The sequence below is a fragment of the Polypterus senegalus genome, chromosome 9 (genome assembly GCF_016835505.1).
Source record: "Polypterus senegalus isolate Bchr_013 chromosome 9, ASM1683550v1, whole genome shotgun sequence".
Taxonomy (NCBI): domain Eukaryota; kingdom Metazoa; phylum Chordata; class Cladistia; order Polypteriformes; family Polypteridae; genus Polypterus; species Polypterus senegalus.
The window spans coordinates 135,283,901-135,311,868 of NC_053162.1; the positions used below are offsets into that span (position 1 = coordinate 135,283,901).

The window sequence follows — 27,968 nt, forward strand, 5'->3', positions numbered from 1 at the left end:
GTTGTCAGTTATAATCATCAAAATTAAAAGAAATAAACATTTGAACTATATCAGTCTGTGTGTAATGAATGAATCTAATATACAAGTTTCACTTTTTGAATGGAATTACTGAAATAAATCAACTTTGTCATGATATTCTAATTTTATGACCAGCACCTGTACATCTGGTTCCATATTTATGTACTACCTTTAAAAATGTTATGAAATACAATTTTAAGTTAAAGGTTTAACATTTCATATTATGCGGTTGACAACAATACGCCACGTCAATACATAGCACTAGTGTTCAACTTCTTGATTTATACATACTGACATAGGTGCAGGGGAGTGTCAGGAAAGGGGGTGGATTTTTAGCAGTCCTGGTACAATGCTAGAGAGAAGATGCAAAGGCAAAAATTACGCTCTCTCTTTTTTTAATGTTTCTGTAAGGAGACTGAATCAATGTCATATCCCTTAACTGCTAAATAAGATATCTTTGAGTGGCACTAAAAGCAAAATAAGTCTCTAGTACCTCTGTATTTAACTCGCCAGTCTGTCAGTCAGCTTACAGTGCTGACTGCTCAAATACAATGACAAAATTCTATAAAATAGAAGTGTAATGATTATACCTGACCATGTTTCAAGTTTGCAGTATTTTTGGCAATTTATGCAAAGAATGCAACATAGCCATCTAAGTAATACACTGTGTCAGTTTTTAAAAAAGATAAAAGCTACAGAGATCTTTTTTTTTTTAACGTGCCAGGAGGAAAGGTGTAGGTAGAGCAGTATTTTCCAACCGTTTTAGTGGTGCATCTTTTTTAATTTGACACGTCTTTGGTCTCATATGCTAAGCAAATTTGATAATACATTGACTTTGTTTTCTTATTACCCTCTTTTCAACTTACTTTTAGAAAGGCATTCAATTCAGGTTGTGCTTGCTTAAGCAATATTTTGGTAAAAATTCAGATTTAAGTTTAGATAAGATAAGTATGCCATTAATATTTTTTAAATTCTTTTGTGTTTATTCTACATTAAATTTAGGATACAGTGTCTATTTACTTCATGATTTATGTATTAATTTATAACTACATGTTTTAGTGTTACACATATTTCCTTATCTCATCTCATTAATTTAGTTTTTGGAGAAGTCACTAGCCTAGAGTTTCACATGTTTTTTGAAATCTGACCTATGAGTGATGTATTCATGGTTGACAAGAACAAATAAAATTGATTATGTGTTACTAGTTTAAGTTGTGTGTCTATTACTCTAAACTAGCTGAAGATCACACCACTTTTTTATGAGTAATTAATACAACAATCCAGGTAATTACAATGGGTCCATAGTTTTTTTTTCCCCTATCCCTGTACACAAAGGCAAATGATTTGATGAGCTGAAACCTGGCATTATATAAACAAGCAAGTTTAAAAAATAACCCATCCAGCATTGGGCACAATCACACACATACACCCCATGTCAATTTTACAAAAAACAAAGATGAGCTCAGTTTCTGTGGATCATAAAAACATCACATGAACTGTAGCCTAACCAAGGAAGGAACCATGGCCAATGTATATACCTTCTGTGTCAGGTACAATTTGTATTAAATCATCTATCCAACTATTTGTTTCACATGCTTGTGTACAATTTAGGAATTTGAGTGAAAACAGGCATGTTTTAATAACCAATACTAACTGAGATGCCACATGATGCTGATAAGTTAAAACATAAAATTAAAACACTGAGATGATCATCAGATCACAAAAAACGCACATTAATCTCCAGTTTAGAAGGATAAATCTAAAAATGATAATGGAACAATGCTTGTCAGTTGAAGTCTAGAAACAGAAACTAAAGATAACACCACCTGTATATGATTAATAGTAAAAGCCAGTTGTAATATATAATATAGGTAAAGAAAACATAGGGATACCATTCTGAAATTTTCTGGAAAATAGATTAACACATAAAATGCAACTTGATTTCAAGAAAAGGTGTGCAATGAGAATAACAATAACTGTAATTAACAGAAAGCTTAGAAAATGACAAGAAAATATTGATTTGCTTCACCAATTTTGACACAGCCCGGTTTTTGAGTTGTGTGTGAAATGTCAGATTTGGCTTTTTTTCTCTGTTTTTTGTGTTGTTCCAATGCACATAAAGGAAATAAACATGTGTATACCAAAACATTTGCAATTGCAACAATTTTCTGGGAGAAATGGTACATTTTCTGGGAAAATTCCTGGGGTGCAGATAATTTCGGCCATGACTGTAACTCCAACAGAAATAAAACAGAATCCAACTCATATATATTCAGAGAGAAAAACTGACAAATCTGGAAAGAAAATCCGAAAAGAAACACACTATTATTGTCCCACTGTGACGTTAGATTGTGTCTTTCACCGTGCTTTAAGACTTACCACACAAAGGACTCATTATGAGATTATATACTGTTTTGGCATCATTAGTACTACTGTATTATTATTAATGTTATCATTATTTTTTTAATTCATATTTTTTTATTCATCATTACTATTATTATTTGCATCATTATTATACTCTGTAGATTTAATAAACATAATATTTCATGCAAAAAAAAAAATATATATATATCAGGAGTGTGCTCCTCTCGACTTTCTCATATACTGAGATGGAGGAAAAGATCATCTGAACCACTTCCAGTTATGCAATATTTCTCAAATATCATATGTCTTTGTTTCTTATCATAACTAATTCATAATATCCATACACAATGATTTCTCTCTATTTATAATCAAACTTTATAATAAAATATTTTTCGCACTTAGGGAGGTCAAAAAAGGTGGTGGAATTTATTCATGATTACATATGCATTACCTAGATTACGTGCAAGTAAAAATAGTTATAGCCACCTAAAAACATAGAAAAAGTGTTGATATTATATAATAATTTGTTACAATAAATTGCTAGAGGTAAAAGTGCATTTAGCTACATTTAATTATGATAATGAGGGCGAAAATAAAAAAAAAATGTATATAATATAATGTATTACCAGTAACACGACGGAGACAAGCAGCTTATTGTTGCCATTACATCTTTATATTCACATGGCATGTTCAATATTTACACATTGTTGTTAAAATAAAATTAATAACAGTTATTGAAAGAATATGCATTATATCGAATACAGTTTTTAAAATCAAATTTGGATGGTTGTTTAAATAAACTACTACTTCTGGTTGACTAATTTTTCTCAAATTTCACATCTGTTTGCTTTTTATCATTATAAATATCTAAACAATATTTGAACCATCTATTTGTAATTATACCTATATTTTACTTGAAAATTTACGAAAAAGTGTTCAGTTGGTTGTCGGAAGTGGCCCAAAAGTTGATAGGATTCCTTATTTTTGATATAAAGCAGGTGTACACAATCTCATTGACCTAGGTCAAAGTGTTTTCAAGTTATTGTGTTTACACACAGAAATGCAATAATTTCAAAAATGTTATTTTTGGACTCAGGAAGGTCTAAAATATCAAGATTCATCAATATCTCAAGGTTGAATTTTTTTTCACAATTCCTATACTATGTATACGAGAAACATGCAATGCTTTTGGGATAAAATGCAATGCTAAGGAGGTTTAGCAAAGATTTAACTTCTTTAACACTAGAATTACCAGAGCTTACGAAAAAACTCGCAGACCCATCCCACCTTAAATCGCTTCTCACCTCTCCGTCAGCATCTTTTGTCCTTTAAATGTGTTGATATGCGGACTGCTTGCTGCTTATCAACACGGGTAAAGGACAAAAGATGAAAATAATGTTTCGTTAGTGGATAATATTTTTTTATAAAATTTTTTAATGACAGATTTTAATTGAAAAATGAAACTGTAATGCATTATTGCATTGACAGACCTGGACTTGTAAGGCAGAAGGGCTAAATCATAATGGGCCATCACTTACATTATGAATGGCATTATTCAATGTGATACATGACTATCACTGCATATGTTCGTCATGATTGCTGCTTTACATTAATCACAATTTCCCATATGCATATTAATGCAGTCACAGAAATGCTGTATGAATTGCAAGAACAACAAGTTAAAATACAGTATATGTCAAAACAAAAATCTTTGGAGGTTGGAGAAAGTGTAACAAATGCAAAGTAAAAATGACTTAAATATATTAGAATTAGGGAAAGTAAATTAGCTGTATACTGTATTGCATTACTGAGAATCATTATTGATGATTTAAGATGTGATTAAAATTAAGAGTTACTCTGGACAATTTTGTTTAAAAAAACACAAACAAAAACAGCAGAAAGCTCAATGAGTTTGCTCTCATTTGCAAAATTTCATATTTCTTTAGGCTTACTGATATATTAAAAATGTGTACTTTAGAAGTTCAAACAAAATATTTACAAACTACCTATTAATTTTCCCCTACTAACATTAATGTACACATGCTTCACAGAGTTTGGTACTTGCCATTTTGTTCCCCAAACACTGTCTTTGTAACTGTACCTGTGTTTATGATGAGGCTTGCTTCTTTACTCATGTTTGCTAAACGTACTACGATGCTGTAGCGGCCACCAGGTTCAAGTGATTTCAGGAGGTATTCCACTGTGTTACTCTTTGAAGTAAATTTGTAGTTGGTACTTGTCTTTCTGATAGTGTCCTTCACTTGGATTAAATATTTCTGCATATAAAAAAACACAAGAAAGTAAATGCAAATATTTACATTTCATAGCAATTTTTCAGTTACAGTATGAACAAGAGCCAGGAGAGTTTAAAAATAGAAGCACAAGGTAGTTCTTTATAATGAAATTCAAAATGATCTTTACTAAAAAAAAATACAGTACAGGCCAAAAATTTGGACACACCTCCTCATTCAATGCGTTTTCTTTATTTTCATGACCATTTACATTGGTAGATTCTCACTGAAGGCATCAAAACTATGAATGAACACACATGTTCAAAAACCTTAACAAAAAAAGGTGAAATAACTGAAAACATGTTTTATATTCTAGTTTCTTCAATATAGCCACCCTTTGCTCTGATTACTGCTTTGCCCACTCTTGGCATTCTCTCGATGAGCTTCAACAGGTAGTCACCTGAAATGGTTTTCACTTCACAGGTGTGCCTTATCAGGATTATTTTGTGGAATTTCTTGCTTTATCAATGGGGTTGGGACCAGCATTGTGTTGTGCAGAAGTCAGGTTAGTTGGACGATCATTTATTTTTCAACAGGACAATGAACCCAAACACACCTCCAGGCTGTGTAAGGGCTATTTGACCAAAAAGGAGAGTGATGGAGTGCTGTAAATGGTCATGAAAATAAAGAAAACACATTGAATGAGGAGGTGTGTCCAAACTTTTGGCCTGTACTGTACAAGACCGAGTAAAATGAAATGTTAACACCAAACGCAATGCAGTAAAATAAATAAAATACATTTTACATTTTTAAATTATTTAAAATTTAACTTAAAAATATAATAATTAGAAAAATTAAAGTTGGTAAATATAACAAAAAACAATGTACTATAACACTTAAATTTAACAATAGAAAACTGTGAAAATGAAGGCATCAGGTATGGCTGTTAAAGGCAAATATTATGTGAAATGTTGTTTAACATAATAAAATAATGCAACTTTATTGGGTATGTCCAAAGAATTTACTAATGTGGAAAAGATAAAATATACATTAGTACTGAATATATTTAAAGAATTAAAAATGTCAAACAATTAAAAAATTACAGTAAATATCTGTTAAACAACTTACCAGATTTTCATTTGGATAATCATATGGAGGCTGCCATTTCAGCATGGCCTGTGTTTTGTAAACCTGCACCTTGTGAAGGTTTCGTGGGGGCAGTCTATTGTCAGGAATCATTTTCACTGCCATATAATCAGAAGGAGGACCCAGATATGGAGATAGTGCACGCACCTGAGGAGTAAATTCAAAATTGAAAAAGTATATCAAACCAAAACAAAAAAATTTATAAATAAAACTAGTACATCATTTCAAGCATATGTACATACAGAAAGCACTCTGTGTATGAGAAATTGACATTGATATGCTAACACGATCTTTTTTGAAGTGTCCGACTAGTTAATGGTCAGTGTAAAGTCACAGAAAGCGAAAACCAACTATTGTTACAGTTATATCTGTCTACTTGTTTGTCCCCCATGGGACAACTCTGCTGCCAGTGGTCCGATTTCACTGAAATGTGTCAGTTATTTTTCTAAATTATACGATGAGAAAGTTACCTTTTAGGTGACATTCTTCAAAATGAACGCACTGTGCAAATATTTGAAATGAAAAAAAAAACTCAACAAAAGCAATAATGAGTTGTCAGAATCGTATACAGTGGTACCTTGAGATACGAGTCAAATTCGTTCCGTAACCGAGCTCGTAAGTCAAAATGCTCGTATCTCAAATCAGTTTTCCACATTGAAATTAACTGAAATGACAGCACCCAAAAAAACCACCCCAATTTTTTGTTACATGTTTTCAACATAAGAAAAATGTATTTATAATGAACAAATATTGTATACAAACAAAATAAAACCTAATACATAAAAGAGAATCTCAAGAAATAAACAGATGGTGGCGAAACCAATTAGGGCATTGTAATGTTTTTTTCTTTCACTTTTGCTTAACTTAATTTTCTTCACTAGTTTTTTTTTCCCGTTTTTGCCACGCTTTTCTCACTTTCATTCTCAAGGCGTTTCAAAAGAAACCTGTCCAAGGAGCTTTTTTTAGTCCTCCCTTTTAGAATGTTTCTGAAATGAGTAAGGCAAGTGTCATTAAATAGCACCGCTGCACTATCAGTTGTAACTTTTTCAGGGTTTCTTTTCAATAAAGTCAAGTGTTAGGCAAGTGTCAATAGATATAGCTGCTGCGTGATCAGATGTAACTTTTTCAGGATGTTTCTTTTCAATTAAGTAAAGCGTTAGTGCAGCAGCGCCATTTAATGACACTTGCCTATTAGTTGCAAACTTTTTCAGGGTGTTTCTTTTCTATAAAGTTCGAAACTTTTTCTCACATTGCAAACACTTCCTTTATCTCACTTTATGAGGTAACCACCTCCGCGATACTGATCTCCTGCAGAACCTCGGTATGTTGCAGCGTCTGTAGTTCAGTCAACTCCTCCATCGTAAGTTCCTCGGAATGTGCGGCAACAAGCTCTTTGATAGCTCGTATTTTGAATTTTGGCTCGTAACTGAAGGCAAAAAAATTGACCTAGTGACGGCTCGTATCTCAAAAAACTCATACGTTGGGGCACTTGTATCTCAAGGTACTACTGTATATATTAAAATGGTAACATTCTGTGTGACCCCAATTACTGATTTACTTTTTCAGATTTATATTGAGAGAGAATAATTAAAGATTGCAAAGAGGAATGTTTATCTAATACAATTGTTAAAAAATGTAAAAAAATAACTGAAGTTTTAAGATACTTACAAGAAACAGAAACTGTTCATCACTTTCCACGATCACTGTGATGTTGTTGCCTGTTGTTGAGACATTTTGTGGATTTCTATGCAACTCAAAGAAAGATGTTGCAAAAAAAACACCATAGACCTACAAAATAAAATTAACTCTTCACCAAGGGAAAATATGAAAGCCTATGATTTTTCACTATTTGGTATATAACTTTTTAACCTGCACTAGTTACACCACTCCCACAAAGAATTTAAGAAATTACACAAATAAATTAGCTGACAATTACGTACAAGGAGATACTAAAATGAATAAGAGGTATTTTATAAAAGTAATACAAGAAAACTGATACCAGAAAGCACCGTTACAGAATGAAAAATAGTTTCATATTCTCAGCAATAAGCAACACTGTACACCTTTTAGGTACTAACACATTACATTAACTTTAGTGAGTAAGCTGCTGTAGCTTTCTCTATTTGGACCCAACCAAACAAGGCAAGTATTAAAAACTATAGCAAAATAATTTGATTCGCGTGATTTACAGTACTTCCTATCTGTCAAGATCATACAATTTTTAGTAACTAAGGTTCTCTTGGCTATATTGTCACATGAAAATAACAGGACAGCGTTTTCTTACATTTAGGAAACATTTAAACAAAACACTATCGATATACAAAAAAATTTGTAACTTGTTATTTTCTCACTTCCTCATAAAGGTAGGAAATATCTTGGAGAGTGACTGTGAAGTAATACAGGGTATGTTCACGGTGGAAAATTAATTTTTAATGCTGTTAATGGAGAAAGCACAACAGAAAACCTAGAGACTGGCTGTGAGAATATTCAGTAATGATCCAGGGCAATAACCAGTTACTTACAATAAAAGTGAGCTCTATGGCCATCCTGAGGGCATAGTGAATGAACTTGGACTTCATATACATAAAATTAGCATGTACATGAAGTGCTGTAGTCCTGTATGCCTTTTAACACCACCAAAGCTATGTAATGCCACATGATATCAACATTAAATCTACCCCCACTGAGGCAACAATTTTAATTGGATGTCAGAAGCAGGAAATGATGTTAATTTATAATTACCGTATATACTCAGGTTTAAGTTCTCTCACAGATAAGTCGGGGCTTAATTTTACCATACAATTTCCAGTATTTTATAATGTCAGTTGTATAAGTTGAATGCGGAAAACTCACGCTATTGGTCCAAGAGATTATGATATGCTAACGCCCACCTGAGACCACAGAGCACACAGACTTTTTTTCTATGTATTGTGCCTACGTGATCACATGGTAATACCCGAACTATTTTGAAGCGACACTTGCACTGTTTAGTGTTTTTTGTATCTCATAACCTCATACACCTTTATCGTAAGAGCATCCCTTAACTATGATGAAGCGTTCCATTTGAAGAAAATGTGAAGCTGGAATTATATTAAAAGTCATTAAAGTGGTGAAAGAAATTGGTAACTGCACTGCTGCAACAAAATTCAATGTGTCTGAGAAACTGGCGCGAGATTGGAAGCAAGAAGATGTAAAAAAACAAAAAAAAAATTAAGTATCACATTTTTAAATGGGTGTATAAGTCGGGGTCTGATTTTATTATCGATTTTTCAGGTTTCAAGACCCGACTTATACGCGAGTGTATACTGTACTTAGCATTTGGCTGACACCTTTCTCCAAGGTGACATAACATCAGGGAGATACAACTGGTTACATTTCTTTTTGTTTCTTCCATAAGAAAGTGAAGTGACTTGCTCAAGGTCACACAGTATCAGCAGAGGTACTTGAACCCACAACCTCATGATTTGAACTCCAAAGACTTAACCACTACACCACAATGTGCACACATGATTTCATTTTATGGACATGGTGTGCCGTAGTCCTTTATGCCATTTACCATCACCAAAGCACTGTAGTGTCTCAGGATATCATTTTTAAATCTTCTCCCACTGAGTCAACACTTTAAATTGCAATTACCAATTATAAATCAAATGCCATAAGTTCCCTGTCAGGGTCAGTTTCAAAATGACCATTACTAAGGCAAAGGGGCGATAGTAGTTTTCCACTTTTTCTAATACCAGCTTTATGCAAAATTTTTCTAGGCATGCAGCAGCAATGATCATTTTTTTTGTGCAAAAAAAATATTTTATGTAATTTACAAGGATTCAGCACTCTACAATTATATGAATGAATACATCCACCACAAGTATTTCAGCCAGTCTTCATTGCTGATGTCTAGCTTGTGTAGGACCTTCCCACCTATGCTGCTCACTAAACTTGAACTGCACCCCACCCTCACCCTTCGTCTTGATTGTGACCCTAAAAGAAGGCTCCATTTGGGGATGTTGTGAAGACGCCTCCTGATCGGCTCTCACTGGAGCTGCTATGCTGCAGCAAACCAACAACTTTCTGGAGAGACTGTACTTCTCTGCTGACGTGGGGATGCCTGGGACAGGGAAGTCACCAGGAAAAGCAGTTTGAGAAGATGAGATTATGTATTTTAATTGTGCTTCATTGCTTAAGCTTTTTTTAAAATAATAACCTTAAATAGTGAAAAGTCTTATGAAATAACTCTTACAAACAGAAATTTTTGTTGGTTTGTTGGTTAAACTACCATCTTGATTACACTATCAACATACCACACGCTTTGCAGCAGAACCCCATGACCTATACCTATAACATCTGTCACCTATAAAAGTGTGTAGAATTCAGTGTTAGGAATAAAAACAGAGTACCAATAAGTGTATTTTCACAAACTATGTAAATCAGTTAAATATGTATGATTCATTCAATATAGCCTTTTAATTATTATTGTATTGAAATAAGGATCCATAAATTTATGAGCAAAGACAACTGGATTTTCAATTCACATAAATTTAGGTATCTCATAGCAATAATTTTGATCATATACTTTAGATGGACAATGAAGCAGTCAAAGGCATTAAATATGTTCAAATAATGTAAGTAATCAAAGACTATGGTTTTACTGTTGGATTCACTTGAAAGAAATTTTCTTGTTGCCAGTAGAAGCTTAATCCAGCAATGACTACCACAAGGAAACTACAATGCTCTGAAATCAGTTTTATCCAATTTAGTGTTTAGTGGTCCAGACATTACGCTGGCAGCATTTGGCACAAGGCAGGAAGCAGCCCTAGATGGGGCATCAGTCCATTTTAGGGCTTACTCACAAAGGGCCAGATTTTAACCATTGTAATAATTTTCCTATGGAAAAACTCACCACTCCTTGCTCTCCATTCCAGGTGCAGTCAACTGCGGTTTGGTTGACAGCCTTAGCTTTGAGCTGTGGAATGCTAGGGAGTCTTCCAGTTGTTACTGCCTGGGAGAAGGTGGTGGGTGTGTCTCCTCTGTTGGTGTATGCCCACACAGCAATCTCATAGGACATTCCAGGAGTAAGGTTTGGCACTGTACCAGGGAAATTACACAGGATGTAGCATGTTACATTTCAATGATCTTTAAGTTATTACATACTGTATAAATTCATGTTCTAATTTTTCCAGGATAGCTTTCTGTTCTGGAAAGATGTAAGACAATTAAAATATGAACATATTTAAAGAATTATTAAATTCTTAAAAAGAAACTGATAGCTATAGCATATTAAGAACCTTTTGTTCATTCATTTTGAAAACATCAAATTATATAACTTTTTTAGGCTTTACTCAAATTAAACTTTCAGCATAGTTATTCCTTCATATACAGGGTATATAAATATATACACACAGTGGAACCTCGGGTTGCGAATATCTCGGACCACGTACAAATCGGGTTATGACCAAAAAGTTTGCCAAACTTTTGCATCTGTTCACGACCACACACTCAGGTGACGAACAAGCCAGTTTCCCTTCCGGTTTGTACGCGCCAATGATTTCCGCACGTGTTCAGTCTCTCCCTGTGCATTCGCTGTGAACTCTTTGTGCTCTCTTTCGTTTCCCTTCCGGTTTGTATGCACACGTGATTTACGCACGTGTTGTGATGTGGGATTTTGCATATAACTTAATAAATGTTTTGTATGTCTTTATTTATAATTTAGGCAAACCAAGTGGTGAGAGGTATTGGTGTTTGCCCAACTTTTTACGACTGTCTCTTTGTAATTTTATGACAGGATTTGGGGGATGTGTCTTAAACCAGTTTCATGAGTATTTCTCTGCTATGTCTCATCCGCCATACAAAGCCAGGTTAGCTTAACATATGGTCTTGGGGGGGTTGAGGTGTTAAAATGTACTATTTCTCTCATTGGTCTGAGATATGGCTGTTTGGAATTGGCTCGTCTCAGAGGCCTTTAAGTACCATGATGTCTTATTGGTTCTAGGAATTGGAGAGAACCTATAAATTTTCTTACTCAACCACATTCTCTCTCTCTAACCAACATATGATGAAGAAGCATCTCTCCTGCTAACCTGTGATGATGAAGACAACACAATGAAGAGCACAGCTCAGCAGCCATATTGAACAGACATGTGGCTGAAAGCTGAACACCAACGATGCCTTAACTAGAGACATTTTAAGTAACTACAAGTCTGTGTGCCACCTGAATTACACATCGCCATTTTATCAGGTTGCATGGTTGCCAATATTCAAATGTACTTTGCATTTTGTTATTATTTATGAATATTATCCGTAATACATTATTTTATGTGTAACTTAACTCCTGCTTGTCTTTTTACTACATCTAATTGCCTGAGGTTATAGATATAGAAGGGAAGGTGGGGAGAAGTTATATAAAATAATATCTTATAAACAGTGGTAAGTCTGTGAGATTAGGCATTCTAAGGCTGCATATTAATAATACAATAGGGGAAAGTAGAGCAATACATATATTACTCTACCAAGATAAAACAGCACGTGTTCTGTCTCTCCCTGTACAAGTACATTGTTCTCGGTCTGACGTGCATCACTCAGAGGGACTTTGTGGTATAGCGGGTCCACAGCTCACATCAAGAGGCCAGTTTTAAATAAATAATCGCTGCGCTACAGTTGCCACGTCCTCTTCATAAATAGAAGTGCGAGGCGGCTAAAAGGAGGAAAAAGAAAAGAAAGACGGAGGTTGCGGAGTAAGGAAGTAAGGAGGAAGCAGTGCGGAAAGAACCGGTGTGAGCGAGCGAGCGCATGCTCACAGGCAGGCAGGCAGCTGGACAGTGAGCCCAAGCAGGGGTGGGGCAGAAGAAAGCAGTTGCTCCAGCTGTGTGATCAAGGAGCTGGAGTGTGGACGGCTGGCTGCGTATGGCCGAGAAGGCAGCGGGGGTCACCAGTTAAAGAGTGCACAGGGCTGGTTTTTAAAGAGACTGCTTCCAGCATTGTTTTAACCTTGTTGTATTTAAAAAAGACTTTTTTTCTATTGGATTTTAACCTCTACTTTACTTCTGTTTTTATGGGATTATTTATTTATTGAAGGATTTTGAAAGCACTGCACTTTATTTAATTTGGACTTCGTTTTTGATTGTTGTTTTGTTGATTTTAATAAAAGCACTTGCCACTTTTTGCACCATCCCCTTGCTTCATTGTACAGCAGTGCCTCACTGTCGTGCTTATCGGTAACATTACTGACGGTGACGTGTTTAAGGGCTCCCGGAAGCAAGATCGGAGCATGCAGCGAACCCGCATTGTCACAGACTTTACCTCAAAACTGTAATCTCCTCTCAACCCAGTTCCTCCTCACTTCCTTCATGCCAGAACTTGACTCATGCAAGGTTAGTTTATGGTTAGTTTTTGTATTATAGATTTTCAAGATATTAATTTTTCGGTACATAGCGTGAATTGTTGCAATGTTACTTTTCTTGGTTGTTTATTAAATTACGGATTTTTCAAATGTTCATTTTTTTCCCTGTGCTTAAAACTCATTAAAAAAAAAGTGTTTACAGCAATTGGTACGTAAGGCTATAGCGTGAACTCTTGCAATGTTAGTTTTCTCCGTTCAAGGTTTTCTCAGTGTTATTCAATGTTTTTACATTTAGTTTATTATTGCACCATGCATTATATGGTATAATTAACTATTTTTCTGCTTAAAAATCTTTAAAAAAAAAATAAATAAATATTAATATATATATCTATACTAATAAAAGGCAAAGCCCTCACTCACTCACTCAATCACTCACTACTAATTCTCCAACTTCCCGTGTAGGTAGAAGGCTGAAATTTGGCAGGCTCATTCCTTACAGCTTACTTACAAAAGTTGGGCAGGTTTCATTTCGAAATTCTACGCCTAATGGTCATAACTGGAAGGTATTTTTCTCCATTAACTGTAATAGAGTTGAGCTGGAAAGGCGGGGGGGCGGAGTTTCGTGTGACATCATCACGCCTCCCACGTAATCACGTGAACTGACTGTCAACACAGTGCGTAGAAAACCAGGAAGACCTCCAAAAAGCGCTTAAGAAAACATGCATTATATAATTGAGAAGGCAGCGAAACAATAAGCGAGCGAGTGACATATACTACCATATTCATGAGTGCTGCTACCTCGGAAAGAAAGCAAGGTGTAAACCTAAACTTTAAATTAAGTTCATAGACAGGCTACCGCTGGCGTTTCACATGCCCACAGGTAATGCGGGATACAAGTTTAATGAGAGGACGAGGATATAAACGAGTTTTGATCACTTTGTAACTAAGTTAAAATTGTAGGTGAAGGGGTGTGCTTATGCAAATTCCGAGAGACTGTGTTTGTGGGGATTGACAGTTAAGGCGGTGGGGAGTCGTCATCATCTCCCCTCCCATTCATCTATTTCGCTCTGAGCTGAGCTCAGCGGCTAACGCCGTCTTCCGAAGCAACTTCGTCAGACTGCCACCAAATACTCACAGAAAAATCCACAAGTTAATACACACGCTGTCTCTAGAGTTTCTACACACTGAATCCTCCAGGCACTACTTACAAAAGGTCACATTGACAATCGTGTTACGTTATTTTTAAAATCTTTCCTTTTCTTAGCACAAGCACAGCTGAGAAGCTTGATGCATGTGCTCCATAACGCGTTAAAAATAATGCATTTAATCACACTTTGCATTACAAGCAAAGGGAGCTTTTGTCAATGCATGATTTCCTGGTACACCGATTACATTGATCAAGCATCCCGATTCATTTTACCCTCGCACCACCTTAGTTTGAGAAGTATGAAAAATATGAGGTTAACACAGAAAAACAGATCACCAATTCAAGCTTTATGAATAATCGATTCGCCATCAATAATTGTTTTGGTAAAGCCATCCTCCTTCCATTTTATAATTTTTCCGCCACTAGCCATGATTAAATGAAGGTAAAAAGTAAGAGCAAAGCGAGGGTGACTTATTTAGGCAGGCATATATATGACAGCAACACTCATGACAATGTCAATCATGTTACGCTATTATTAAAATGTTTCCTTTTCTTTTCATTACTTCTTTAACACACTACTTCTCCGCTGGCGCGGGTATTTTGCTATATATATATATGAATGACCTCCAAAGAGCGCTGAGACTTTTGATATCATGAACGTGTCTGCAAAAACTGTGGTCTCCTGCCCAGTAAAAGTCGAGCAGCCAGCGCGCGCATAGCTGTGCCGCCTTTGAGACGCTGACTGCGCTTCTGCCTTAAGTCAAAGTGAGCACTTTTAATTTTTTCATCCTCCCCTGCGCTTATAGCCCAGACAAGTGCAAACACGGACCCCTTTTCTACACCACGGCAAAATAATATTAAGGCGATTCACACTTTCTTTTGCACGTATACAATTATGAGGTCCTCAGCTCGGATTTTGAAGACACGCACAGGAGTGGAGGACTGACCGTGCCATCACAGCCGATTAATGGCGGGACGCCTCACCAGTCTACACAAGACCCACGCGACTGTCCCCAAAAGGCGATCATAACGTCAGCGAACACATCTCTATACTATATAAAAGAAAAAGGCAACTTTCCTTTCTTTACACCTTTTTCCTTTTATCCCAAACCAAAGCCTTTCTCTTAACACTGCAGAGGACACAAAACTAATTTTCTTTAAATGCCGGTAAGGCACATTACCAGAGGCACAAATTTGAACGTTCACATAGAAAATGTAATTTCAATGTACCTGTACTTCTTAAAACGTTAATGTTTTACTGTTTAATAACTTATAGACTATAATTTATTTTTCCCTTGCACTCAGTGACCAAACCTATACACACACATATAGACACATACAAACATACACACAAGTATATGTATGTGTATATATATATATATATATATATATATATATATATATATATATATATATACATACACACACATATATATAATTTGTGTGTGTGTATGTATGTGTATATATGATGTAGATAGGTAGGTAGGTATATATATATATATATACATACATATATATATACATATATATATATATATATATATATATATATACACATATATATATATATATATATATACATATATATATATACATATATACATATATACATATATATATATATATATATATATATATGTATGTATGTGTGTGTGTGTGTGTATATATGACAGCAGCAATCCAAGCTGTGAGAAAACAGTAAAAGGAGGCGTGTCAGACGTTGTTGTACATTTTCTGATGCAGCTACGAAAACAACTTCGTGGACGCTGCCGCCAAATACACAAAACAATTACTTTGACAATCATGTTACATTGTTTTAAAATGTTACCTTTTCTTTTCATAACTTCTTTAACACATGACATCGCACTGCGCGGGTATTTTGCTCTATATATATATCACAGCGACACTCATAACAGTGACAAAACAATTACATTGACAATCATGTTACGTTATTTTTAAAATGTTTCCTTTTCTTTCTCTTTCCTTCTTTAACACACTACTTCTCCGCTGCCAATGGCGGGTATATATCTATATATATATATATATATATATATATATATAGATAGATAGATAGATATGAGAACAACACTCATATCAATGACAAAACAATTACATTAACAACCATGTTACGTTATTTTTAAAATTTTTCCTTTTCTTTTTGGTACCTTCTTTAACACACTACTTCTCCACTGCGAAGCGCGGGTATTCTGCTAGTATATATATATATATTTACATACAGCTTGTATGGTCCGGAACGGATTAATTGTATTTACATAAAATCCTATGGGGGAAATTACTTCGGGTCATGACCAAATCGGGTTGTGACCAGAGTTTTGGAACGAATTATGGTCGTGACCTGAGGTTCCACTGTATATATAAAAGTCAATGTATGTGTGTGTGTATGTATGTATTTATGTTCCAGCTTCACTTTCGAATGGCTGGAGCGATTTTCATGAAACTTGGTATACATGTTTCTCATTGGTCGACCAAAAATAGTGTAGCGTGACATTCTTTAGCAATTTGTATCCCATTTCATTTTTATGTACTACAATGGTGACTGAATACTAAATTGTTTTAAGAGCTGATTGCAAGTCCCACATTAAAATTAATTAGCAGATACATATAATAATTAAGGATAGCTACAAAAAAGCTATATTTCCAATTGAGATCAAGGAAAGATCAATACTATGCGAGAATAAGCTTAGTCTAATTTGTGCCATGTTTGCCAAAATATGGTTGGTTGGCTTTCAGAGTTTCAAATTATATTCCTTTTTTTCAAACCTCTGTAGGATGCAGTCGCCACACTCTCTGTCCTGTTTTCTCTAACCCATTTGTTGAAGATCCAAGAGACATCAACCACATAGTATGTTACCTGAAACAAAAAACAGATTAATTAGTCAAGGTTAGCCAGATTTTGATTAGCTCAAGCGTAAGAGAAGACAAAAAGTATATACAACCTGATCTTTGCAATTCAGCCTTAAGCTTAAAGAGGTGTTGGTGACATTTGTGATCAATACTGTGGGTGCATGAAGAGCTAAAACAGAAAAATAAAAGAAAAAAACAAGCAAGGATTTACATATGTTATTATGTATCTTAGCATATTTTTCTTTACAGCAGGACTGTCAATATCAGATCCTGTGGGGCTACAGTGCCTATAGGTTTTCATTCCAGAAGCTTCCTTTAATTAGTAAATAATTATTTCTAATGAAAATGCTTCTTTTTCCATATCTTTAAATTAATTGCTTTTTATGAATCAGAAACCTTCATCTTCACTTTTTTCCTAAACCAGCAGCCAAACAAATAATGAGCAAGTTTACAAATGAACAGCTAACTCATTTGTCTCAGATTCAAGTCTTGGAGGACCACCATATTCACTCGAGCTGAATTCAAAATCTGAAGCCAAATCTTATTGTTAATTAAAAACATTATTTAATTATATGGCTTGCTAGTGCTCTCATTCTCCCACATCATACATTTCTAAAACTTTTGATTTTCTTTAATTCCTGAGAGCACCTTTTTGTGGGCCATATCAGATGAATACTTCTGAGACTTTCACTTTTTTTCTTTTCAAACTTTTTATTGAAACAGATTTTGCATGACTGAGACATAGGTACAAGTATGATCAAGTCAGATGGTCATTTTTAAACTTGCATTGTATCTCATAATTGTTTGGCTGATGGTTAAGGAATTAAAAAAATATTAGAGTTCTGAATCTTTAAAAACCTAGACCCAATGTATCCCACTGTGATACCCACGCTGTAGAATAAAAGTGACAATTTAACCTATATGTACTCTAAGTTAAGGAAAATCCTAGCATTTTCAGATTACATATCATAGAAATATGCCAAATATACTATAAAAATCAAATCATTACAACTAGCATCATTAAATTGTATGCACTGTGACTTGGTGTTTTTTTCTGTATTAGAGAAAAAGTTAAAATGTTAAAACCAAGGAAAAATATATTCAGAAGACTATGTTTATAACCCAAAAAAAAGTTACGTGTATCTGTACAAAGAATAACATTTTAAACGGCTGAAGGCAAAATAAAAAAAAAACTATGCAGCTACTACACCTGCATATCTCATGTTAATTACTGCTTGGTGACAATGTATATTTAGCAATTGCCATTTAAATCATGTTGACTGGAGCCAATAGATTGTAATTTAAAATTCTGTCACACCCAAAAACACATCTCACCAATTACAATACTGAGGCTCTAAATCGCTGTTAAAGGAGGATGCTGGCACAGGTTGACAAAAACAGAGTAGCGTAACATATGGTTCGACAACACTGGTACCAAGAAAATGCACAGTTTATTACACATTGACACTGCTACCAAAACAGGTTCTTTTCCTGAAAGTAAAAAATTTGATACTGGTTTACTAGGCTAATGAACACATACAGTTGATATTGGCACACTGCAAGAATGCAAAAAGCAACACCCTGTTTGATAAGTCCCTACTTTTGCTGTTTCATGACTCTGCTATAGGTCAACAATGTAGTCTGGTGATGCAAGTATGTAAATACATAAATATACTTATGGTGGTGTAAACTGAGCACCTTGATATACTTGCAAATAACGTTTAATGCCAAAAAGAAAATGAACATTTTTGTTGATCAGGTGCATCCTTTCATGGAGAAATAATACTTGTAAGTCATTTCTTTAGCAGCATAATGTTCTCTGTCATAAGGCCATAAAAGAAATGAAAGGATTACAGGAATATTACAGTTAATTCAACTTACGGGTGTGGCCTTAAGTTAAATTAACAGGGAGGGTACTGATGAACCTACTCAGTACAGAAATCAGTTAACATACAAAAACTATGAGAACATGCTGAAATCACCATTTTCCAGCATCTTTGTTGAGTTAGGGCTGACAAGAGACGAGTGCACCTACAGTAAGGATAAACTCCTGAAGAGGCCATGAAGTTCGCTCTTGACCATTTTTGTTTGCCAACTCTATACTTATAGATATGGACTGGAAAGTGGCTATTCATAAATATAGGAAAAAGATAAAAGGTACAGACAATAGGGGGACACTGAATTATTTGCTATACTTACCAGAATCCTTTTTCATAATGATTGATTTTACTTCACTCCAGTTTCCAACACCACGACTGGTAACAGCTGCCACCTTTAACATACAGCAACAAAGGTTGTTTCACATAGACAGTATGGCCACTGGTTGATCTCATATATAGCAGAGCATGCTGCAATGTGATAACTTCTCAGAATACTTACTCTAACACTATACAATAAGCCAACTTGTAAATTATTTATTTCAGTATGATTAGGGGCTGTACTTCTTTTGGATGTCCACTCTTTACTTCCATTCTCCGTGTATTCAATCTGAAACAAATATATCAGTGATAGATAATTTTTCTAAAAAATACTCTGACTTCAGTGAACCCACTTGGAAACAAAATGTAAACAATTATTATTCAGTATTTGTGAGCATTCATTTAATATTGGAGATGGGGACAGGTGAAAAATGAATAAAATGCAAGAGTAAACTAATTACAAACTTAAAAAAATTTCAGTTGAAACACAGATTAAAAAAAAATCATTTTTTTAACCTGCAGTTTGCAGTTTTAGGCAGTGCATGTCAATGCAGTAGCTGATGAGCACACAGACAAGGAAATGCATTCCAGTCTCACTGGAATCTATAGCTATATCAATGTGTAACAGTGAGTTGGCTGGTGTGGCTAAACAGCAATACTATTATTAAAAACAACTGTAAAAATGTCAATTTTAAAACAATTAAAATAATTAAAAAAAAAAAAATCAGATATATCGTAATTATTTTCCTTTGTCATTAATAACTAGGGAAACCTGTGGTCACTTAATTGCTTCAGTAAATGTTTAAAAAAAATTTAGTATACAATACAGTATTAATAGGTGAACCACTGTCAAAAAAGAAACTAAGCAGACATTCAACACATAACCAAAAGCTGTAATAAAAACATACATTTTGTGGATTGTCAGGACATTGGACCATTTATTATACTCTCTCTAGCAAAGACTTCAAGATTTTATTGAGTTTGCGCAGTACTTGATTGACACTTAAAAATATGTATTCCAAAGCAAGAGTCACTTAAAAGTTGCTGGACCTGACTTAGTAACTTTGGGCTTATCCTTACACACATTAACTCTGGAAGCAGACCTCTCAATTAAGTTTGGTCTTTACACTCTCTCTCTTTTCCTCGTGGTACCCAATGCTAAAGGATCCACATGGGTGTTGGGATTTTCCTATGCTCCCAGCTGGGTGATGTACAGTCGGGACTTTGTTCTGTTGATTGGGGGTTTGGGATGGGGACGGGGTGGACATATCTTAATAAAACTTCAGTCTGCAGAGAGCACACACTGAACAACTATTAGGAGAAGTTTTTTTTAGAAACACTTGATTTGGTTCTGAAAGAGTTTCATCTACTGACTATAAGGTTCTACTGGGAGACTAGATTGTGATTGGGAAGAACAGCCTACTCGAACAGAATACAGACAGTTGTTAGTTGATTTCTGTTCATAACAAACATCATGTTCAAATACAAAGATATTCAAAAGTGTACTTGGCACAAAAGTATATTGGGCCACATACCTTAACTTTGTGGTTATGTCACATGGCATTATGCTCTAAAACTCTCAGGTAATGAAGTACTGAGCTATAAACTGATCATTACATGGTGGTCAGCTGACTCAGACAGATTAAGAACAAGATGAACAGATCTGGAAGATCCTAAAGGGTAGCAGGAATGAATAATGGATACCTCTGTTCAACTCTCACCACGAGAAGACCTTCATCTGCGTCTCAAGGGAGGTTAGCGATGTACAGTCTGAATACATTGCATTGAATACCTTAGTAGTGAAAGGAGTAGGAAGTATTTGTGGCCATTATTTCTCAGCTTTAAAAGGTTGTTTGGTGCCAATCATGCAAGCAATCCTAGTCCTGCTGGAGGAGACCAGTGGTAATAGAAGCTCTCAATTTGAAGAAGGATGTGTTCTGTGTTAGCAGGAGAATCTAGAGATTTGACCAATTTTTACTTGCAGGCCGAACCGCTGGAAGCTTGGGAAGAGTTCCTTGTGTGAGTGCAGTCTACAATGCCATGAAAAATAACTTAAATGGCATCAAAGAGGTTCTGGAACACAATTCAAGCATGCCATGTACCCAGAATGTTACCAGCAAGGGTATGAAAGCATTGACCTGAGCTGGTTAACTCATCGAGATGTGGATGAAACACTAGAGAATTCCTAAATTTAGTGGATATGCCCTCACTAGAACAGGCATATTAAGAGACATTAAATAGGGTTTGGGTTCATGTCTGTGGCTAAAGTTGCTATGGCGATTAAAAAGTTCCATTCTGGCAAGGCTGCAGGAGTGAATGAGATGTGGTCAAAAATGCTGAAACTACTTTACTATTGTGAGGGTGTTTTAGCTAAAGCTGTTCATTGTTGTGTGGAAGGCAGGGACAGTAAAAACAACGAGGGTACAGGGGATGTTCCAGTTACAGAGGAATTACTCTTCTAAATTTTCCTAGGGAAACCTACACTAGAGTACTGGAATAGACAGATCATATGACAGTTGAACTTTATATTTAAGAGGAACATTGTGGATTCCATTCCAACGAAGGAACAGGTGATGAGCTGCTTACCTAAGCAAAGATAAAGGGGTAACATTGTTATTGGCAAGAAATTGCTCAGGCCCTGCCAATCTCCATTTCATATCTTTACATACAGAGACCAGGGTCTTGCAGTCAGAAAGATAAGCGTATCCAGTTGTGCTAAAGGAGAACTCCTTCAAAGTTTATTTAATGATTACTAAGCAGATCTCCAAGGGTCTCCCTCTCAGCTTCACTTCCCCATACCCATCTCACAATTTACCAGTTCTGTCTATATGTGCTTTGTGGTCTTGGAAAAAGCTTATGACCCTACAGTATGCAATGGAATTTACTGCAAAAATAGTGGGTCTGCTACAGCATGCCATTTGGTCACTGCACTTGTAGAGTCAAGAGTTATGTTTGCAGATTTTGCATTAATTCAGAACTATTCAGTGTGGGCAATGGACTCCAGCAAAGGGAACATCTTGTCTCCTGTTCTGTTCATGATTGTCCATAAAACAAATGTTTGTTTCTTACAGTTCAGGGGTTGGCAGCTCCCTCTAGTAGAGGAGTTAAAGTAGCTTGGGGTTTTATTCACAAGTTACATTATAGGTGACCATGAGATTGACAAATGAATCAATGCAAAAGCAGTAGGTTCATACATTGTACAGATCTATGGCGGTGAAGCTGGAACCAACTTCACAGAGAATACTGTTAATTTATTGTTTGGTTTACATACCATATTCCCACCTATGATCATGAGAGCTGGTTACTAAAGAGAAATCATGGATACTAATAACCAAAACAAGGTTTTTGCGTGGTGCTGCTGGCTTCACTCTCCAAGACATGGTGATGAGCTCAGCAATACACAATGATATTTGAGCAGACACACTTCTTGTGATTGAGAGGAGCCAGTTAATGTGATCTGGGTATGCAGTGAACCCCACATTAGGTAAACAAGGCACAGCTAACTTGGGAACACCAAGTACCAGACGCAGGACAAGTAGGAGAGATTATATCTCTTAATTATCCTGGAAGCATCTGCGAATTCCCTAAGAGAGCCTTTGATATGGAGGTCTGGTCTGACCAGATCAGTATGTTGCTACAGCAACCCTCACCAGGAAAAGCATAGTGAAAATGATGATGATAATTATACTAAAGAGTTTATGAAAAGATGTTAGAGAACCATAGCGCTGTTTGCATGAACAAACCATAATGTCGTTACTTACAATATACTCACGGATCAGACCATGGGGATTTGCAGGGGGCAGCCAGCTACACACAAGGGTGCTGTCCTCATTGTTATGTGTTTTTACCTGGAGATTATATGGTGGGCTTGGCACTGGAAAGTACAATTAGAATTGATTAATCATCTACTATATTTGTTAATTATTTGTATGATTTAATAAAACACAAAGTCAAAGCAAAATAGTGATAAAGTTATGGAGACATAAGCAAAATAACACAAGAGCACCAGACAATCTTGCTTTACTTTGGATTTCATTTGGTCTTTTACTTGAGAATAAAGCACATAAGGTTTGTATTTGAGTTTCTTAATTCATAGACTACACGTATATACAACCTTTGCGTATTTCAAATGTAACAGTTCTTACAGGCTTGTGTACTCTGCCACTTCATTAGCATTGGTAAATTTAAAACATATTTAAATAAATGAGAACATTCATACCGGGATCCAATCACAGAGCTGGCTGTATATCAATAACTGATTATAAAGATATTGTAGGAGGAGAACAGGCATCCAGGTGAGGGAGAAGCATGGGTTATTACCTGTCCAAGAGGAACAATGGACGGATTGGCCGACTGGGAGGAAAGAAAACTCTGTGCCCAAAGTATAAAATAATAGATGGACCCGCAAAAGCCGGAACTTGCTAGTGGTTCCATTCCCCATGTGCAAGGTGGCAGTGGTTCTTGTATGAGAACCCAGTCGTGACACCTGCAGGGGTCCTAGGGAAATGGAGTCTGGAAATGCAGCCCTGTAGGGGTCCCTTGAGATTGGTAGAGGGCGATGTTGGGGGAGGACCACACTACTTTGTCTATTGCCCAGAACTGCTTCCTAGAATGACAGAATGGCAGCGGAAGCATTCCTGGGTCCAGCATAAAAGGAAGCCCGCTGCCACATATGGATAAGTCAGAGTCAGGAGGCATCGAATACAAATCAGTGGAGGTGGAGAAGTTCTATTTTATAGTGTAATCGAGACTAGTAGATCAAACACAGGAAGCTCTGCAGTCTACTTGTACATTTACGCTATAAGTAAATAAATCAAGGTAAATAACATTCAATCTCGGTTTTATATACAAAGTACAGCGACATGCATTCTTTCTTTGCTGTAGAACCCTTATCATCATTTGAGTTTACCTCTGTTATTGCACGTCTTTATGTGAAAAAAGCAGTATCAGATTGGGGGGGAGCATGAATGTGACTGGGAAAATAAAACTGAATAAAAAAAAAAGCTAACCTTAACAAGTACCATAAATTTACACCGGCTGTTACAGACTCAAATCAAATGTATGTTTTTATTCTGTTATAGTAAGAATAAGAGCAGCTCACTTCTCAAAACAGAGGCATCCAGGGATGAACCGGCAACTTTTTGATTACCAGTCTGCAGTTCTTACTGCTGCGCCACCAATGCGGTCGTATTAAGGGCGTGTAAATGTTGCACCCTAAAGCGGGTTTTTTTTTCTGCAGTTATATTCTTGAATAAAAGTGCACTTGTTTTGTTATGCTTGTACTTTTTGTGAAAGTGTCCTTGTCAACAGAATATTTTCATTTGATGTTTTGTTGTGAAAGTTGAGTGTTTTAAAGTCAGACTTTTGGACAACGTCTGCATCTTGTCTTCAGTTTCTTTTATTATTTCTAAACTATGCTTTACCACTGTATACTCTAGACTCTTTAACCCTTAACTATTCTTGCTGGTGCATTTTGTACACCAACATCAATTATTTTTGTCCAATGTCCTTTTACATAAACCTGCAATCAGCATCCACCATCTATCCTCAGCTTGATTTACTACAAGTACATTGCTGCAATGGTTTCCATCCAGTGTGCCCCCAGTTGGTTTTATGAGTGGATGCACAGTGGCAAGTTCCATATGGTACATTTGGTACACTGTGTGCGTACTTATGTATGTATGACAACGATGAGATGTTCTTCTTGCAATAACTTAGTCTGAAAAGAACATTCAACAACTGAAGTGAAATGTGATACATGTGCAAATCTTGCAGTGGATGAGTGTGTGACTGGTAAAGAATGAGCACTGGAGAAGTGGATCAGGTTTATTTTTAGATAGTTCTGGACTGTGTCGTACTATTCAGTAATATAGTATTAAATTACATTAAAAACATGTACAATTTAAAACTACAGCAATATTTTATATTAGAACCTCACAGAATGGATAAATATAGCAGTTTTAACCGGTGCAAAAAAGTACACCACATGAGTACTTGTGAGATGAGAAATGGTGTGAGTTTATAAAATGGTTTACTACAAGAACTAGTTATTTTTAAGAAAGTTCAGTTCAAAATGTAAATTATATGTAAAAATAAGCACCGGCTTTTCATTTCTGAATTATGGTCTTTCAACACATACTTACATCCTTCAGGAGTGCGAAGAGTAATTATATCATTGGAGGTGTACTGTTTTTGTGGACACTGAACCTGTACCTTGACTTGGTAAGTGGTATCAGGCTTCAGTACATTCAGCCTGATACTGGTCTTACTGATATATGTGTCAATACTCTTCCAGACATTTTCTCCTACTTGCCTGGGAAATAACAAAATATTGTAGAAATTAGTCACATATATACACAAGTGTATGCTACAGTTGTGCTTGAAAGTTTTTGAACCCTTTAGAATTTTCTATATTTCTGCATAAATATGACCTAAAACATCATCAGATTTTCGCTCAAGTCCTAAAAGTAGATAAAGAGGAACCAGCTAAACAAATGAGCCAAAAATATTATACTTGGTCATTTATTTATTAAGGAAAATGATCGAATATTACATATTTGTGAGTGGCAAAAGTATGTGAACCTTTGCTTTCAGTATCTGGTGTGACCCCCCTTTGCAGCAATAACCGCAACTAAACTTTTCCGGTAACGTTTGATCATTCCTGCACACCGGCTTGGAGAAATTTAAGCCCATTCCTCCGTACAGAACAGCTTCATCTCTGGGATGTTGGTGGTTTTCCTCACATTAACTGCTCGCTTCAGGTCCTTCCACAACATTTCGATTGGATTAAGGTCAGGACTTTTACTTGGCCATTCCAAAACATTAACTTTATTCTTCTTTAACCATTCTTTGGTAGAACAACTTGTGTGTTTGGGGTCGTTGTCTTGCTGCATGACCCACCTTCTATTGAGATTCAGTTCATGGACAGATTTCCTGACATTTTCCTTTAGAATTCTCTGATATAATTCAGAATTCATTGTTCCATCAATGAAGGCAAGCCGTCCTGGCCCAAATGCAGTAAAACAGGTCCAAACCATGATACCACCACCACGTTTCACAGATGGGATAAAGTTCTTATGCTGGAATGCAGTGCTTTTCTTTCTTCAAACATAATGATTTTCATTTAAACCAAAAAGTTCTATTTTGGTCTCATCCATCCACAAAACATTCTTCCAACAGCCTTCTGGTTTGTCCACATGATCTTTAGCAAACTGCAGACGAGCAGCAATGTTTTTTTGGAGAGCAGTGGCTTTTCCCTTGCAACCCTGCCATGCACACCATTGTTGTTCAGTGTTCTCCTGATGGTGGACTTATGCTGCTTAGAAGTTACCCTGGGGTCCTTTGTGACCACACCGACTATTACACGCCTTGCTCTTGGAGTGATCTTTGTTGGTCAACCACTCCTGGGGAGGGTAACAATGGTCTTGAATTTCCTCCAGAGTGCCCACTCACACCTGAATGTCATCTCATTGATTGAAAACACCTGACTCGAATTTCACCTTCAAACTAACTGCTAATCCTAGAGGTTCACATAGTTTTACCACTCACAAATATGTATGCGTAATATTCGATCATTTTCCTCAATAAATAAATGACCAAGTATAATATTTTTGTCTCATTTGTTTAACTGGTTTCTCTTAATCTACTTTTAGGACTTGAGTGAAAATCTGATGATGTTTTAGGTCATATTTATGCAGAAATATAGACATTTCTAAAGGGTTAACAAACTTTCAAGCACAACTGTATATACACATACACACTATAATACACTATAATATATATATATATATATATATATATATATATATATATATATATATACACAGTGGGATGCAAAAGTTTGGGCAACCTTGTTAATAGTCATTATTTTCCTGTATAAATCGTTGGTTGTTACGATAACAATGTCAGTTAAATATATCATATAGGAGACACACACAGTGATATTTGAGAAGTGAAATGAAGTTTATTGGATTTACAGAAAGTGTGCAATAATTGTTCAAACAAAATCAGGCAGGTGCATAAATTTGGGCACCACAAAAAAGAAATGAAATCAATATTTAGTAGATCCGCCTTTTGCAGAAATTACAGCCTCTAAACACTTCCTGTAGGTTCCAATGAGAGTCTGGATTGTGGTTGAAGGTATTTTGGACCATTCCTCTTTACAAAACATCTCTAGTTCATTCAGGTTTGATGGCTTCCGAGCATGGACAGCTCTCTTTAACTCACACCACAGATTTTCAATTATATTCAGGTCTGGGGACTGAGATGGCCATTCAGAACGTTGTACTTGTTCCTCTGCATGAATGCCTTAGTGGATTTTGAGCAGTGTTTCAGGTCGTTGTCTTGTTGAAAGATCCAGCCCGGCGCAGCTTCAGCTTTGTCACTGATTCCTGGACATTGGTCTCCAGAATCTGCTGATACTGAGTGGAATCCATGCGTCCCTCAACTTTGACAAGATTCCCAGTCCCTGCACTGGCCACACAGCATGATGGAACCACCACCATATTTTACTGTAGGTAGCAGGTGTTTTCTTGGAATGCTGTGTTCTTTTTCCTCCATGCATAACGCCCTTGTTATGCCCAAATAACTCAATTTTAGTTTCATCAGTCCACAGCACCTTATTCCAAAATGAAGCTGGCTTGTCCAAATGTGCTTGAGCATACCTC

At 35.8% G+C, this 27,968-nt stretch overlaps 1 protein-coding gene across 2 annotated transcripts in view; it reads right to left on the reverse strand.

Annotated features, from left to right (window-relative positions):
• The window catches only part of sorl1 (sortilin-related receptor, L(DLR class) A repeats containing), a 263,409-nt gene that overhangs the window by 16,213 nt on the left and 219,228 nt on the right, over positions 1–27,968 (reverse strand). For both annotated transcript variants that reach the window (XM_039763937.1, XM_039763936.1), the window contains exons 35-44: positions 25,446–25,615; positions 23,064–23,176; positions 19,484–19,591; positions 19,304–19,376; positions 17,197–17,273; positions 17,021–17,111; positions 10,657–10,841; positions 7,428–7,547; positions 5,742–5,906; positions 4,484–4,658 (exon numbers count right to left, since the gene is read on the reverse strand). In XM_039763937.1, the coding sequence (XP_039619871.1) occupies positions 4,484–4,658; positions 5,742–5,906; positions 7,428–7,547; positions 10,657–10,841; positions 17,021–17,111; positions 17,197–17,273; positions 19,304–19,376; positions 19,484–19,591; positions 23,064–23,176; positions 25,446–25,615 (1,277 nt within the window). The remainder of the gene's footprint in view (positions 1–4,483; positions 4,659–5,741; positions 5,907–7,427; positions 7,548–10,656; positions 10,842–17,020; positions 17,112–17,196; positions 17,274–19,303; positions 19,377–19,483; positions 19,592–23,063; positions 23,177–25,445; positions 25,616–27,968) is intronic.